The following is a 17,551-nucleotide window of genomic DNA, read 5'->3' on the forward strand; positions in this document are numbered from 1 at the left end:
CACACAGAGTCAAGTCCAAGTTTACTTACTGCATAAGATAATTTGGGAAATACAATCATACATCCACACAAACATACATACATGTTGCTTATTATAATTAGGTAAATTCACACATGCATCCACATAAACATACATACATGATGCGTATTATGATTAGGTAAATACAAACATCCACACAAAGATACACACACACATACGAGCTCTGAGCTCTCTTCCGGGAGGGAAATAGCTGTCGATCACGAGTCCAACACGTGATCCAAAGACCAAGGTGAATACACACACACACACACATACGCGCGCGCGCGCAAAGGGATAAATGTGTTTTCCACCCTGTTGGTAGGCTTACCTTGGGGAGCACGACTGACTCACCTTCTTGTGATGGAGATATTGACAATGGAATCCTTCTCCTGCAATAGATGTTATGACTTCCGTCTTGGTTTTGAATAACATGCGACTCGCACGCCTGCATTCCCTTCTGTCAAGGAAATTATTTGGCGCTAACAATTCCTCTACCACCACGAACGTTATGGTTCCAGTCAGTGTATATGGAAGTTGTAATCGTACAGTTTGGTGTTGTTTCTGTCTTCTTTCAGAGAAATTCTCAATTTTCTAAAATGCGCGCACACACACACACACACGCACACGCACGCACGCACACACAATGGCGCTGTTGGTAGAGTTCCCGGCCGCCACTACGTCGGTCCGGGTTCGAATCCCGCCCAGGGCTGAAATACTTTCAGTATCGCTGCGCTGCGGGTCGTTAATCCAACTCACGTGGGCGGGGAGTTGTGTGTGTGTGCGTGTAAGGTGACAGCATTACCCATAGATCAGTCATATATGAACTTTGAGCTCTCCTCCGGGAGGGAAATAGCTGTCAATCACAGTTCCAACACGTGATACAAGACCATGACCATGGTGAATCACAGACACACACCGGCTTGCTGGTGTAGTGGTACGGCGCTCGACTGCTAACCAGCGGTCTGAGATCGGGTGCCAGCCCAAGGTTTAAAAATATGACACCACTGCAAGCCTGTACCCTTGCTCTAGTGGGCAAGGAACTGTGTGTGTGTGTGAGAGAGAGAGAGAGAAAGAGAGAGGAAGAAGATTGTCAACTCATCCGGGAGGGTAATAGCACACACACACACACACACACACACACACACACACACACACACGAGATACAAAGACGGGACACCACGAGCATAGCTCTCCTTCCTGTAAGATACAATTAGATACACGCGAGCGCGCACACACACATATGCATGCACGTACACACACATGCATACATGCACACACATATTGACCAGCCATTATCAATAAATATATAGATAAAATAGTTGGTGATGGAGTTAATGAAGAAATGGCATGGAACTCAGAAAGGAAAGATAGTTTCAATCTTATGTTTTAATTCGTAAAGAGGAAAAGCAAAGAAAATAGTTCCGTCCTTCCCCTGTTCGCAGTTCAGTGTTCTTTGGAGTACGGATGACAGCGGAATGGTAGAGTAGTGAGGGGGAAAAATGTATCTACCTCACTTCCGTTGTTCTTTGTGTAGAAGGCAAAACACACCCACTGGTATGATTGGCTGTGTTTACACACGCACGCACACACACACACACAAACACACAGAATGTATGTATAAATCTTCATTTTATCTTTTGAGATAATTTTCCATCATCCACAAATATCTACATCCTGACATCACGAAGGAAAATGAAAATAAAAATATATTCACATAAAATCATTTATTGAATTATAATGAAGGAGCTGTGCACATAATGGCGCCTCCCCGTGAGCCTGCCGGCCAGCGGAGGCGCTTTCTCGCACATATCGCGATGGAGTTCCCTCTACATGGGCTCCACAAGGTACAGTAGTATTGCAGGCGCCCCATCAACAACACCAACAACGTCCCGGGCCAAGGCTACAATCCCCGAGTCAGCTCGCGCGCGCAGGTGGGCGTGGCTCCCTCGTGACGTCACTTGGGGTAAAACGTGACTGGCTCTGGGCTTACGCTCGTCTCTTGTGAGGTGTCAACTTGGGGTATAGGGCCGGGTGACGTCAGAGCTTGTATACTCCGCTCCCTGCGTTAGGTGGTGTGGGTTAAGGACGTGGAGTGAGCTGATTTGGTACTCGTAGACTTTGGGCCCGAGACTACGCCTAGCGAAGGATCCGTGGATCTTTCAGGTTCCTTGCCCAAGGTCTGCCAGGTCCAGTCTCGGTGGCATTAAGAGCTCTACACGTTTAGTGTCACTTTCGGCAGAGTCTTAGAGTTCAAACTGAAGGGTATTTTTCTACTTGGAGACCCAGATTGCGCCCAGCAAAGACAGAGCAGTGTTGGTGAGGGTAAAGTGGGAGGGAATCGAGTTACTTTTAGGAAAGGAACATCCCTTCCCTGTACGAGAGACTAAAATATATAACAGATTATTTATCGATATACCCAGCGGATACTAAGGATCCATAAGATTATGCCGAAGATCCTTGACTTTCTTCTATTTTTTGTGGGGACATACGCGCGAACCATCACGCTTGCTTCCAGAGGCTTTCTCTCTCTCTTGTCTTGTCTTCGGAAGCCAAGGCCCGTGCTACGCGTTGCTTTGGTTTCTCAAAATAAGGGGTAAGGAGTTGTTCAGCCACACACGAACAACCCCTAACAGGACGACGGAATGCAAGTTCGATAATGTGCGATACAACAACAATAACAAAACGAAGGGCTTGTCGCTCTCGGTAATGACCAGCAGTTCGCCTCGATCTGTGAACACCCGGTGTCGTTGTCAGTAACAGTTCTGACTACATCGTGTCTAAATGACAACCCTTCCCCCCCTGAGGTCGAAACAAGAACAGGTCAGTTCACTTCAGAAGGAAGACGAACAGTGCGACTTCTTGAAGAGATGTCCCCCCCAAGCAAGTCGTGACGGTAGACGGTCGCCTTCCGTGACGTCATGTCGTTCATTTCCTTCTCGAGGTTACACTGACTCCTTTTGCTTTCCGACCACGGGGGAGACCTGGAGTTTATGAGTTTCTGTTCATCGCTCACGGTAACACTGTACTAATACCAACTGTACTTTCACTAGGTCCAGGCGTTAGATATGTTTGTATTCTTGCACGTACGTGTCAGGTATTCAATAAGTCCTTTACAACAACACACAGACCGGGTACAGACTGGTACTAAGCGACCGGCTGCGACAGACCCTCGTCCGGTCTGGTACAAACAGACCATAGGCACATAGTTATTTTCTCCAATTAATAACAACAACATATGCACTCCGGTACAGTAATAACACAGGATAAGATCGAGTGAATCACAGACAATAGTGATTTCGTACATTAAATAAATAATTTAACTATCTACAGTCATTTACAGAAAATATACACATTGATATTGATTTGTTTGCATCAAGCTTACTCTGAGTATCACGTGGGTGGGTCACAACAAAGACCCTTGATAAGAGGAGTACGCGGGGGAAAGGGTATGGGGCGACCCTAGGGCAGTGGTGAACTTTTAGGGTCCTGGAATCCCTAAGGGTCCTGCGGATCCTTCAGGGATCCTTCAGGTGCCTCCCAAAAGAATCCCAGATCGAAAACTGGTACCAGTTCGAAGATGCGAAACGATTTTATTTGATATCGAAATGACCCTCGCGAAACAGTAGTACATAAGTGAAGGATCTAAGCCACTGGTATTTGGAGCGTCCTGGGGTCCCTCAGGGTCCCGGGCTACTCCTGAGAGGGTCACTAGATCGAAAACTGGTACCAGTTCGTGGATGTCAAAGGATTTATTTCAAGTGACGTAAAACCCACAAGGAGACTGGGAACCACTGCGACCTTGTTTGTAAAGGGCTTTTACCCTGCACCCTCTCCCACCTGCTCACCCTCACTAATGCCACGTGAACTGATGCCCAAGGAGGTCCTTCACTGAGGGTTTCCGGAGAGTTGGGGTCATAAACTGGCCCTTTGGGACGGTATGTCTCCTGACGGAGGTAAAGGAGCGGGGTTGAGATACATTAGTGATTAACTAATAGGGTTTTAGGAAGTTGGACTAATGAGATGAAGCCCGAGTGTCATAGTGATTGAACCTGATGACATCTAAGGTGAAGAAGATTATTGAGGAGGAGGAGGAGGAGGTTGCAAGTGTGGCACACACAGCTTTGGAGGACGGAAGAAATAGCAAGTTGGCCTCGTCCAGGAGGACGTTTCGTTGGCCATGTTCTTAAAGCGATGAGGAAGAAAATACAGTTGGCAACCCTGGTTCATATAGAATAATAATAATAATGATAATGATAACAATAACAATAATAATAAAAATCTCATACGTAACATTAATTCATGACTTCGTACAAATTACTAAAAGTCAGGAGATCAATCATGTTGCATTCAAAATCAGGTCTGCCAACTGGATTTAGGGAAGAAATGTGATTTTTCTTAGTTTCACGAATAAGGCCTCAAACAATAGAAACACACACACACACACACACACACACACACACACACACACACACATACACACACACACACACGAATATATGTACGTATATACGCGTATTTAGTTTGTGGAGCGGACAGGTACCAAGAATGAAAGGTGTTGCCTAAATAGTGGAAGAGGTACTCTGAGAACTACGAAGAGATCAGTATAAACAAGACGTATCCACCTAAATTCTAGACTATGGACGAGCTAGGATTAGGAGAAAATGTATAATCCAATACAGGTAAGCCAAATTCTCGAACCTTTCCGAGCTGTGCCCCATGAACAAGCACATTATAAGAGTTCATATACAAGACAAGAATGAGGAAAGAAAGTGTGATGTTGCTGAAGATACAAGGGAATTAGAATCTGTTTCAATAGGTCTGAGACGAGACTCGATATATGGTAACGTTTCCAGTCGGGAATGTTGCCATAAAGTGAATATCAATTTTCTCAAACCCACTAAGAGAATAGTACTTGAGTTTGCTCAGTTAAATGAGAAAGTTACTTCGTTCTATACGACAGTTTAAGCGTTTTGGTGTAGTCTATTACTAATCTAAACTGGAGTTCTACAGTCTACAAGTTGTGTTCCGTGTAAGCTGTAGGTTAAGCTGGACGGCAGATTTGATCACATATTTTTTGAAACATTAAAAGGCTCTCAAGTGTTTGTGGGAAATTCTCACCGATAGACTGATATCAACGCAAAGGGTCGAAAATTGTTTAAAATTTTCTTTGCATCTATACAATATATATATATATATATATATATATATATATATATAATATTGGTAAACTGTAGGTAAGCAATATCTAAATGTGATTTTTGTTTTAGAATGAATGCGATTTTTTGTGCTACAATGAACGCGTGCTATTACTTTTATATCACATTTTCACTCAACTTTGCTGTTTTTTGTGTATTGTGCGAATTTACAGATGTGCGAATAAAACTATATCCCAGTCTATTCAATGTCTGTTAGGCTGTACAGTCTGTGTAGGAGTCTGTGCGCTACAGAATGTCAAGTTATCTTAGTCTGTGCAAGTGAATGGACCAATTGAGTTAAAATTTGTTAATTGCAAAGAACTACCACTTTAGTCTATACTGTCTTCAGTTGAACATTGTATCTCTGTATGTCAGTTGAATACATCTCAAGTTGTCTGTCAGTCGGATAACAAATTATGTCACTTGTCACTCGCGGGTATGTCAGTCCAAGTGTAATGCGACAAGTCCTTTACTCGACGTGTCTCAGGCATTTTAGTCTCGTCAGTTCACTGTCGTTTCACTTGGTTCTTAGCAGAAGACAAATGTATTTATGTCGAACAGAGTTATGTCAGTTGCACTTTATAATGTTCAGGGTATAGTACTATAGTCCACATAGTCTTCATATGTCAGATACACCTAAAAATGTAAAATAATAATAATATAGAATAAAATAATCGAATGGTCCTTATCTGAAGTCAACTGTCTGAGGAAGATTGACATACAAGTGCACTAAGGTCTAAATTCTCTGAATAAATCACGTAATTTTGCTCCTCGTTGATGAAGATAATACGCAATGGGTCTTTTAGCTTTTGTCATAGTCCGTTGTCTGTTCCCAAGTTGAACCAAGTTGATGTTTGTTAAGAGGTGGTGTACAAATACTTAAGAGAGAGGAACCATACTGTAATTAGCAGTCATGACTCAAAATAAGCCTTGTTAGGAGTCTTTGTAGTCATCGGAGTCAACCCAAGTAGTCAACCCAAGTAGTCAACCCAAGTAGTCATCAGTGTTGAGTCAGTCATCACAGTAGTCAGCTGTTGGTACAATCAGCTACAGGTATAGTAGCTGCATAACGTCGAAATCGTCAGCACAGTGTGGTCTATCATAAGTAACTATCATAAATCAGTACAAATTAATCTTGAATTTCAGTCTTCAGTATATTGTATAGTTATGTCACTGTTACAGTGTGGAGTCAGATTTGCAGTGATGGACAGGTCGCCCAGGCGTGAACTGCAACTGTAGCAGGTCGTTTGTAGGGAGTCAAAAATCATATTGCGTCTTTAAGGTCAAATTGCGTCGTTAAAGTCATGTTACGTAGTTTAAGGTCAAGCTTAAAGTTATGGACGTCGATGATCATGGAGTCATTTGTGCTCAATTTTAAACATGCACAGGACTTTGTTAAAATAAAGTTGCTTCCTAAAGGTCAGGTTGCGTCATTAAGATCCAAGGGCCCATTTAAGGACAATGTGTATATTAAAAATCAACATACGCCAAGGTGTAGGTCAGTCTCTAAGGTCAAGTTACGTCGTGAAGGTCAGGGTATTTAATTAAGGTCAGGGTGTGTCATCAGTGTCAAGTTACGACTTTACTGTCGAGGTGCGTCATCTGTATCAATGCGTAATAAAGGTCATATTGCGTCGTGAAGGTCAAGATGTGTCAAGGTTAGGTTTTCTCAGTTAAGTGGTACTTTAAGGTCAAAAATATTAATCAGTGTCAACTCGTGTCATCAACGTTTATGTGCGTAATCAAGGTCAAGTAATGATGTGGAGATCAGGTAGTGTTTTTAAGGTCATGATGCAACGTCAGTGTCAACTCGCGTCTTTAAAATTAAGATACGCCGTCAGTGTCAAGGTACGTAATCAAGATCAGAGTATCTTTAGGTCAAGTTGCTACGTGAAGGTCAGGCTACGTCCAGACCAGAGTATGTCATCAGTGACAAGTCGCGTCTTTAAGGTGTCAACAAGGTCGAATTGTATGAAGGTCAAGTTGCATAGTGAAGGTTGGGCTGTGTTAAGGTCAGGTGTCACTATGGCCAAGTTGCATTTTTAAGGTATGGGTGTCATCAATGTCAAGGTCGAGTTGCGTCAAGTTCGTTGCTTCTTTGAGGTCAATGTAAGTCATCAAAGTCGAGTTCCAAATGTAAAGTCAAAATGTACCATCAATGTCAAGGTAAAATTACGTTATCAATATTAAGCTGCACCAGGTTGCATGCCTGAGGTCAAGCTGCGTTAAGGTCAGGTTGCGTCTGTGGGCCGAGTTGTGTCGTCAAAGTCAAGATACGTCGTTAAAATCAAATTGCGTCACAAGGGTCAGATAGTGTAATTATCAAGTTACGTCTTTAAGGTCATATTACGTCAAGTTCAAATTGCGTGAAGGTCAAGTCTCGTCAAGGACAAACTCTATTATCAAGGTTAGATTGCGTTTAGGCCTTGTTGCGTCATCAAGGTCAATATTCTGTGTTGAGCTGCTTTATCAGATTGCGTTAAAGTTCAGTTGCTTCTATAAGGTCAAGATTCTTTGTTAAGTTGCTTCGTCAAATTAAAGTTGCGTCAAGGTCCTGTTGTGTCAACAAGGTCAAGATTCTGTGTCGAGTTCCTTAAGTTCAAGTTACGTTAAGGTCTTGTTGCGTGAATAAGGTCAGTATTTTGTGTCGAGTTGCTTCAACAAGGTCAGGTTAAGGTCCTGTTGCTTCTATAAGATCAAGATTTTGTGTAGAGTTGCTTCAAGTACGAGATGCGTTAAGGTCCTGTTGCTTCTACAATGTCAAGATTCTGTGTCAAGTTGCGTTAAGGTCGTGTTTAAGGTCCTGTTCCGTCATCAAGGTCAATATTCTGTGTCTAATTGCTTCATCATGTTCAAGTTGCGTTAAGGTCCCGTTGTCAACAAGGTCAGTATTCTGTGTGGAGTTGCTTCACCAACGTAAAGTTAAAGTCCTGTGCCTTCTATAAGGTCAAGATTCTGTGTCGAGTTCCTTCATCAAGGTCAAATTACGTCATCAAGGTCAAGGTAATTATATCAGGCACGCTATGTAGCCGTTCACACGACTTGCTGTTATCACCTGCGTTATGCGTTATCAGTTACGTCGTCAAGTCGATTGTCATGACATCTGTGTGGCGTGATGTTCGAAAGTGATGTATGGAAAGTTACCCTTACGGGACACGAGTCATGTAGATGATCAAAATGAACACCAAGCGGGAACGGGGCCTACATCAGAACGACGCCTCGCTTGTTATGGACCAAAAGGTCTCTTGTCGGCATATTCTTCCTTTGTACGTGGTCATGATAACTGAAACTGTACTTGATAAAGCTGTAATAAGCGAAACGTCGTGGTAATGAAGGTTTCGTCCTTATCTATTTTGATAGACTTGTAGGTAACTGCCAATTTCATAGTCACATGGTTAACTCACATAAGTCAGTGTAAGACAAGTTAGTTTTTTGACTTAGGGAAGTAGTCTTTTGTCGATATACAATATATATATATATATATGTTAACAGAAAACCACAAAGGATAATGATAGGTTATAAACCGAGCGCTTTCATCTATTCAGGCATCGTCAAGGAACGCAGAAGAAACATGTGTATGTCTGAATAGCTGAAGGTGCTCGCTCTATAATCTATAATTTCTCCTTGTCGTTTTCTGTATAGAATAGCGCGTCTATGTGATCATATATATATGTAGTGTCACTGGTTAGAGGAATTGTGGAAACTAGAAACTGGTCAAATCTGGTTCGAGTCAGTTGGGCTAGTCTTACAGAGAATAGTCCAGCAGATGTTCTTTTTTTTTTTTGTCTGTACACAAGTAACGAAGAATAGATGAGACAAGGTGTAGGTGAAGATGCATCTGTGTGTGTGTGTGTGTGTATTTTATCTTAGTGATGTTCTAGACTGATGTTACCGAGTGGCTTGTTAGTAAAATTTGGATGAAAACAAAAAATGTGTAATGGTGTCTTTTGTATAATGTTACTTCAAATGATCACGAGAATTTTCTTCTATTGGTAGATTTCTTCCGAGTAAAAATGAGCATGTAAGTTTGGACAAATTATAGGAAAGAGAGAGAAAGAAGATCATATAAGGCTTTGCCACGTCATCAGTAACTGGATTTCCATCAGACACAAACTGACGGTAGTATCATTGTCCCAAAACAAACCTTATTCGTCAGTCTTTCAGTCAGCTATACTTGTCAAAAAGAAGCGAGATGCATAAGCAAAAGTCCGCCAGTCTGTAGTCAGTCAGCATTATCAGATGTCTTTTGACCTTCGGTCAGTAGATTTGATCAGTAAAACCAATAGGTACTGTCAAGTCCTGTATGCAAAATATAAAGATTTTTTGTGGGGTCAGGAATAGTGTCTTTTGAATAAATTCATAATCAGTCTGTTTTCAACCTTTTTTATTAACATTACTCATTCTTTAAGTCATGTACACTTGTAAGTCAAAGAGGCTGCAGTGTTTTCAAAGTCCAGTCAATAATATATATATATATTTAAATAGTCAATATGACCAAAAAAATAATCACATCTCGATCTAGGTTTCTAGTTGTCCTTTTTATTTTTCATCCTAAGGTTAAAAAAAAGGTAAAAAAATCCTTTGTAAAGAGTTATTTGTGAGTTCAGGTCTTGTCAGTTGTGTGTGGAAAAAGTCAAATGTCTTTTCATGGATGGGAAGATCAGGGATATATTTTCACTCTTACACACATACTGTACACACACAACCATATATGTGTCATGTATACATATGCTAATTATATATACATATATATATGTATATATATATATATATGAGCATGTATACATACGTCATCATATATTAATTTTTTCTTCCATTATCGAATGTCATCTGCTAAAGTGAGAATTTAATGCGAAAATGTGGATACAATCGTCTTACACTTAGTATCTTTGGAAACAAACACATCAATGCTTGAGTAGAGCTTAGGTATAATAATTACGATAATAAATAAATAATAATCATTTTCCTCTAATGTTCTCAATATCAAATGCACATATCTGATCAACTCGTCGCAAACAATACTGTTATAGGTGTAGAAAGTCCGATCCGCCACGCCTAGTAATTTACTAGATAATTACTAGAACTAATACTATAGTGATCTGGATTATAAAACCTAACATTAATAGTCAGGAAAGTTAGCTAACAGCAGGAGATTTTAGTCTCGTCCCGTCAGTCCAGGTACGCGCTGTGTGTGAGTCGTTCCGTTTCGTGGGATGTCAGTGAGTTGCATGAGCGTGCGTAGAGTGTGTCTATGTTGATGGGAATTGTGCAGTCCGTATGTCAAGTCAGTGTGCGAACATGGTTTTATGCCTTGTGTGTACTTGTGCATGTGTGTGTATGTATAAATATGCGTGTGTGTGTGTGTATGTGTATGTAGGGGTTTACACACGTCTTGCTACTCTAGTCTCGTCTTTGGTACAAAGTTTGGTTGTCCTCTTGTAGTTCAGTCAGTCAATGGAATGTTGAATCATTCAAAATTACCAAATGCCATTTCATAGCTGAGGAGTTAAAATGCAGTTTAGAAATAGGATCAAACAACCTAAGGTCACTTATAGAATGTACAAGGAAGCAGTATAACATTATGTCAATGACAATTCCAAATATGCCCTAACGCACTCAAAAAAGTACGGTTGTAATACCATTAAGGAAAAAATATATAAAAATCAGTTTTCAAATGTGCCGTGGAGTCAATAGAAGAGCCATAGAATGTGTTTATATGTCGATGTGTCTATATAGAAATGATATGTATGTAATTACATACGTACATACTTATGCATACGTATATGTACACGTTTACATCTATGTATACATAGATGCACACACATATACGTACACATGATAACCTTTACTGATGTATAAATACTTAGCAACCTCTTGAAGTTATTATTAAACACACACCGAGTTTATGGCGGCATGTCATTCGATACAAAACGAAAACCATTATAAATCCTTGAGGCAGGTAGATAGACAAAGCCCTGATATGTGCAGTTTCTTGGGGGCTCCCATGTATGAAGTAAAAAAAATGCAATAATAATAAAAAATGTATATAATGATAATAATAATAATACTAATACGGGGGTGCCAAAAAATGCCACGGGAATGTTTTGTGCAAAGATGAATCATTTTATGAGATAATAATGCCAATACATTGGAGGGTTCTCAAAGGACAGCGACATGACGTCACAGTTCAAAGGGAGGGTTACCAAAGATAACAATAACAACAACAACAACTATAATAATAATACAGACTATAAGATAACAACACCATCACTCTTGTTTGTTTAAAGATTAGCGAAAAAAATATTATTTTCAGGTAGCGAAAAGGGTGTGGGGTGGGTGGAGGGGGGGTGGTCACAGAGGAAAGACGTTGAGCCAAATGTGTTTTGCTTTCTTCTTGTGTACCCCAGTTGATTTTTCAATGCCAAACTACAGATCAATGAGTGTACCGTATGCCCTATCTTCCTCCTTGGTAGCACCTTTAGTGTTTTTTTTTTCTGATAGTTTTGTTTCTTATTTCAGGAATTCTCAACGTATGCACAGGGAATAAAACGCGCGACACTTTAAGCGTTCACAGCATTTAAGTCGACCGTGCACTCATCACCATTACGTGAAATGGTTTCATTCTTTAATCGTCAGTTAGGCACTTTGAGCTTCGAACGATGATTCGAAGCTTTTGTTTACGAGTTCGGACACACACACACACGCACACACATACACACACACACACTGAAGACACATACGTGTGCCTTCAGGCTTAACTACGTGCATTCGATGGCGTGGTGGGTGGACGTTTCGATCACGCTTGGTCGAGTGTCTGTCTCGCACTTGATTTCAGCTGCCGGCGTGAAAGACTTGAAGTCTTCGGGGGCGCTTTTGAGAAGACCCAGGTCCTCTGGGCTCGAGACTCGACTTCTGGGTAAACATTTCGGGTCGTATTCGCTTCTGGTGTGGTTGTGGAGGTTCTCTCCCGGGGACGGGAAGCTCTCCATACTGTTATGGTCCAGGATCTCCAAGCTGCCCACTAGAAGAAAGAAAACGGAAAGAAGACCGTTAGTAACTTACCACATTCCGTTATTTTTGTTTTCTTTAAGATTTATTACTATTCCTTTTGTATTCTATGCTAAGGAGGACCTTAAGGGGGATTGTTTCGTACCTGTGGACGCCTCTGAAGGACAGTATTCGTACGATGAGGAACCTGGAGGGGAGTGTTCAGCTGCCAACTCTTCCTCTGGGCTGCTGGGCTTGCAGCTCGTTGTCTTCCAGTGCGTTCTGAAAGAATCCAAAACAGTCCAGTTAACGTTTCTGCTGATCACAGCTTAACGGGGACACAATACACGCATATCAGTATGGAGAAATTGGTCAATTATTTTATGTGAAGATATTGAGGACAAGTATGACTGTATGGTCATTGTTGATCAATTGAAGTATTGGTGGTTTTCGGATTTTGTTAAATTTCTCTTTGGTTTCTAAAATAATTGTGATGGAGATGACTAGGAACCTAGAACTGACTTATGGAGCACCTTGAGGATGTAAACATGTCTCAAAAGAAAGAATGACAAGGACCATGTGTGTGCGTGTGTGTGTGTAGCAAGACAACAAGAAGGGGTCTGTGCGCTTACCTAAGACCTGAAGCACTGATGTACTTCTTATGACATGTAAGGCAGGTATAGGGCCGTTCGTTCGTGTGCAGACGTTTGTGCAGTTTCAAGTGAACGAACTGGGTGAACTTGGCCGGGCACAGGTCACAGGCGTACGGCTTCTGTCCGGAGTGGAGTCTCAAGTGAGTCTTCAAGTTCGAGGTCGAGCTGAACCTCTTCTTGCAGATGTCACACTGGTGAGGCTTCTCGCCTGTGTGCACCAGGTGGTGCTTCTGCAGGTGGGCCAGCTGGGTGAAGCTCTTCGTGCAGATGTTACACTTGAATGGTCTCTCCCCCGAGTGGGTCCTGAGGTGGACCTTGAGGTTGGAGAGCTGGCCGAAGGTTTTGAAGCACACGTTGCACTCGTAGTGCATCTTCCCGTCCTTCTTCTGAAGGGGATACGGGAGGGAGCGGTACCCTCTGGACCCTCCCGAGGGCGACGTGGACCCCTGGGACGACGGAGAGCTCTGCGAACTGAGAGAGGAGTTACTCGAGGCGCAGGACTGGACGCCACCGGACGTCGGAATGGAGATGGTTAACCGGTGATCCACCGGCACCGAACTGCTCTGACTTGAGGCAACAGAGTACGCGGGGTTCCCGGACCCTTGGGGCGTGTAGCCGCTGTAGGAGTACATATTGAATTGAGAGTTCGTGAACATCTGGGGCCGGTACACGGTTCCTCCCATGGGACCCTGGGGGCCGTAGGTGGACCCCATGTGGCTTTGGTTCCCCGGGTAAGGATTTGACGAAGGAGGTTGGTGGGTCGACGAGGAGTCTGGAAGAGGGGGCTGTTGCTGCTGCTGCTGCTGTGGAGGCGTTCCAGCCGCCTCGCCATTCCCGTAGTAACCGCCCCGTTTGTACAAATACGAACTGTTGCCCTCTTGGACCACAGTGACGGAGGAGGAACTGGAGGTGGAGGAGGATGAAGAAGTGGGTCCTACAGCTGTGGCACTGTCTGGCTTCAGGTGGGAGTCGCTCGGATGAGCCAAATGGGGAGGTTCCTTAGCCTCTTGAGGACCTGCTGACGCAGGGGCTAAGGTCACCGCAGCCGAGAGGCTCCCCGAAGTCTGGGTCGTGTCCGGGTCGTCCTTGCCGAGTCTCCGGAGGAGGATGTTCTCGAGGATGGATCCCGAGGGTCGAGGGGGAGACCCCAGACGCGTGTCCGGGGCTACCGGAAGGCGGGTGTCTGGGGCGACGGAAACTCTGGGGTCCTGAGGCGGGAGGGCGGGTAGCCTCTGGGGATGTTGCTGCTGCTGGTGGAGGGGAGCCTGGGCGGAGGAGTGATGACCCCCGTTGGGGACCATGGCGGAGAGGCGGGGAAGGGACGGGAGGGAGAACCTCGCCGAGGGGCGTGGGTGCCCCTGGGGGTTATGGGGTGGGGGGAGGACCACCCTCGACTCGCTTATCGGGATTCGAACATTCCTGGGCTCTTGTGCCGGGTGGGGGCGCTGTCCGAGCGGCATCCGGTGTTTGATGTCCATCGGAGTGAACTGAATGTTCCGGTGGTGGTGCTCCGGCCGGTGTTGTTGCTGCTGCTGCTGCTGTTGCTCTCCTTGGTTCCTCGAGTCCGGGTAGACGGGTCCTCGGGTATCCGGAAGGGCGATGCTCGTCTTGACCTCCGGGAGGGTCTGCTGGATCTCGCTCGGCCTCGAGACCTGAAGGTGCTGCTGGAACCTCGGGCGGCAGGCCTCCGAGGGTGACCCTTGGGTGCTGCTCTCGGGGCGCTGTTCCTTCTCCTGAACGGAATCCGCACGCGGGGTTCGGTCTTCGTACTGGGAACCGAACTGGCCGACGGTCGGGTAGGGCGGCGATCTCCGGGGGAGGACCGGGGACGGGGTGACGGCTGTGGAGGGCGCCGGGTTGTGTTGCTGTGCCACGGCAGAGTCCGGGGCGGCCGGAAGGGCGCCGCACGTCACGACTTGAACCGGTGCCGGCGCCGCTTGGGCCGGGGCCGCGGACGTGACCGTGACTGAGATTGGAGCGTGGGCGGAGACCTCAGGTGCCGGGGCTGCGGGAGCCGCTGCTCCTGAAGGAGGGGTTCCTGAAGGAGGACCTCCTGACGAAGGGGACTGTGCCTCGTGTTGCTGGCTCTGACGCTCGAGTGAGGGCGAGACGGATTTCTCCTTGTCCGAAGAGTCGGATCCGGTGGATTTGGACCGGCAGTTGTAGGCCCGGCACATCTTGATCTTGACCTTCCGGTACTCGTTGCGGTTGTCGGAGTCGTCCTCGAGAGGAGCTTCCTTCCGCTTCTTCTTGCTGGAGGAGAGAACGAACCCGGATGAGAACGATATGTCAAGTAAAAAAAAGGTAAGATAATATTTACAACTGCAACAAGATCATTTATTTATTTATTTTTGGTTGGTGGAACCTCAACAAGGTCCGTTTTCAAGTGGCACTCAAGACCTCTCCCTTACCTGAAGTCGAGGACGTAATTGGAGTCTGTGTCCGAATCGGAGGAGTCCTCTGGAGGAGTGAAATCGTCCGGGTAACCGTTACTTTGGTAACCCTCGTCCGATCTCACGGAGCCTTCGGTTGGGGTGAGATGTCCTCCTTGACTGTCGCTGTTGGAGGGGGACCTGGTCGGGGAGAGCCGAGGCTCCGAGGACTCGGCCGGCTCGATCTTGACTTCGTCCTCAAGGGTCGTGACTTGCTGACCTGTTAAAGACACAAGAAAAGCAAATAAATAATGATGATATGGTGTAACGTCACGAACCCCGCCACCCCTGGGTTCAACTTCGCCGGTGGCAGGGTTCAAACCGCCATCCCCTCGACCTTCGCCGCAAGTAACGGCGCCCTAACCCGCTCAGCCAGCGAGCTTAAAAAATAATTAATAACTAATTCATTAAAAAAAAAAAAAACTATACCAAGGGCTTTTTCCCCCCTATAAGGGAGGTAGCCACTCCCATCCTCCGCCCTTTCCCCCCTCTCATCTTAGCTCCTTCTGGATGACGGGTCATCCCTGTTACCTACCCACATAGTAACATGAAAAATAAAGATAATGAAATAAAATAAATGTCAAACCATAAAAAATGGTAACATAAATGATAACAGAAATACAAAATAATATAGATAAAAAAAAATACGAAGTTTGCAATAAAGAACAAGTGTTTAGGCAGGTGTTTATCGCAAGGAATAATTATCATTAACATTTAATGAAGTAACGATTCCGTATTTCCTAATTAATTTAATCTTTGTTCAGGTTGAGGACAGTAACCTCTACTGTCGAAATTATTTATTTTAATTATCTTTATTAATTTTATTTAATCTTATATTCTGTTAGTTATTATTTATTTTTGATCATTCTGATTTTTTATTTTGATGATGATTCGACACTGTAATCCCCCAATCACCAGCTCACCACAAATCCCCTAATCGAATTAAATCAATCTACTCTTCACCAGAATCAAAGCTCTAAAAACGGGGACATAAACACATTAGGTCTGCGTTTACACCGAGCAAGTCTCTGCTGACTCCCTTGAAACCGTTGCAAGTTCGTTGAGTACAAACTACGTCGGTTACAATTTTGTTTTTTAAATCTTCAGAAGTAAAATCACCTTTGCGTCATATATTGAGAAACCAAATGGCGAAATAAAATGAGCTAAACCTTTAAGAATGTTAGATAGATGAAGTGTTCTTAGAATGCTTAAAGCAGTCTTTTTCTAATTTATTAAAATTCACAGGATTTGAATCGGTCCGGACTCTTGGTGTAAACGCAGCCTAAAAGTATTTGAACCAAGTGAAATGGTCGTCATTATATCAATTTCTCCCTGCTGTCGCCAGGTGATTTTATTAAGCGAATAGAACTTGCTCATCATCTCGCCCCATCCGGCAACGCCGCATAGTGTGACACCATCACCCTCGTTATGATATACTTACGTATTTTCTGAAGCATCAGTTCCCCTGTAGGAGGGTAGTTCAGCCTGACGGCGAACTCTCTGCAGTACCAAACCAGGAGCTCCTGGTCTGGGAGGATGGGCTTGATGGTGTAGAAGTAAATGTTGTTCTGAAAAAAATAATAAATAAAATAAAATAAAATAAAAATATTTATAATTAAATATAATGACTTGGTGGTACATTAAGGGATTGAACTTATGTTTATGTGATATGAGAAGTGTGTGTGTGTGTGTGTGTGTGTGTGCTGTATGTGTGTATGTTTTGAATCGATGATAATCATAAGTACTACAAAACAGAATCTTTCCCTGTGTCAATTATGTGTTGGTTTGTACACTATGATTCACTTTTAAGTACTACAAAACAAAATCCATGATTGAAAACAGTAACACGAATGTTCTAAGTATTGCACCTTTTATAATGTGTGTGTGTGTGTGTGTATATATATATATATATATATATATATATATATATATATATATATATGCTTGTATATAAACAGGTTACATGTTCCATTTGATCAACTTACCTTGAATTGACAAGCAATAAGGTTCTGAGCTTGGGAACAATATGCTGGATTAACATATCTCATCCAATTGGCTTTGCTTGTGTCATAACCGTCTATGTAGTAGTACAGCTCATTCTCCTTATACACCTAAAATACAAGAGAGAAAAATGTATTAATAAATCAATTGTATTTATGGCTGATCAGAACTGGACAGTCCTAAAAGTTTAGTTGGTATTATTTATTGAACGATAAGTTTCGATTTGATTCGTGTCGTCTCACTATACAGTTCGTTTAGTTGTGAA

The 17,551-nt window shown here is 43.5% G+C and overlaps 1 protein-coding gene and 1 long non-coding RNA gene across 5 annotated transcripts in view; one reads left to right on the forward strand and one right to left on the reverse strand.

The window, feature by feature from the left end:
- Positions 1 to 17,551, forward strand: part of LOC143041448 (uncharacterized) — a 196,702-nt gene that overhangs the window by 4,158 nt on the left and 174,993 nt on the right. The window lies entirely within an intron of this gene.
- The window catches only part of LOC143041447 (uncharacterized), a 62,040-nt gene continuing 46,218 nt past the window's right edge, over positions 1,730 to 17,551 (reverse strand). For all 4 annotated transcript variants that reach the window (XM_076213330.1, XM_076213331.1, XM_076213332.1 and 1 more), the window contains exons 5-10: positions 17,271 to 17,396; positions 16,727 to 16,853; positions 15,265 to 15,505; positions 12,833 to 15,106; positions 12,367 to 12,482; positions 1,730 to 12,234 (exon numbers count right to left, since the gene is read on the reverse strand). In XM_076213330.1, coding sequence (XP_076069445.1) covers positions 11,972 to 12,234; positions 12,367 to 12,482; positions 12,833 to 15,106; positions 15,265 to 15,505; positions 16,727 to 16,853; positions 17,271 to 17,396 — 3,147 coding nt within the window. In that variant the 3' untranslated portion in view covers positions 1,730 to 11,971. The remainder of the gene's footprint in view (positions 12,235 to 12,366; positions 12,483 to 12,832; positions 15,107 to 15,264; positions 15,506 to 16,726; positions 16,854 to 17,270; positions 17,397 to 17,551) is intronic.

Source organism: Oratosquilla oratoria, chromosome 31 (genome assembly GCF_046742065.1).
Source record: "Oratosquilla oratoria isolate Oo_2021 chromosome 31, ASM4674206v1, whole genome shotgun sequence".
Lineage (NCBI taxonomy): Eukaryota > Metazoa > Arthropoda > Malacostraca > Stomatopoda > Squillidae > Oratosquilla > Oratosquilla oratoria.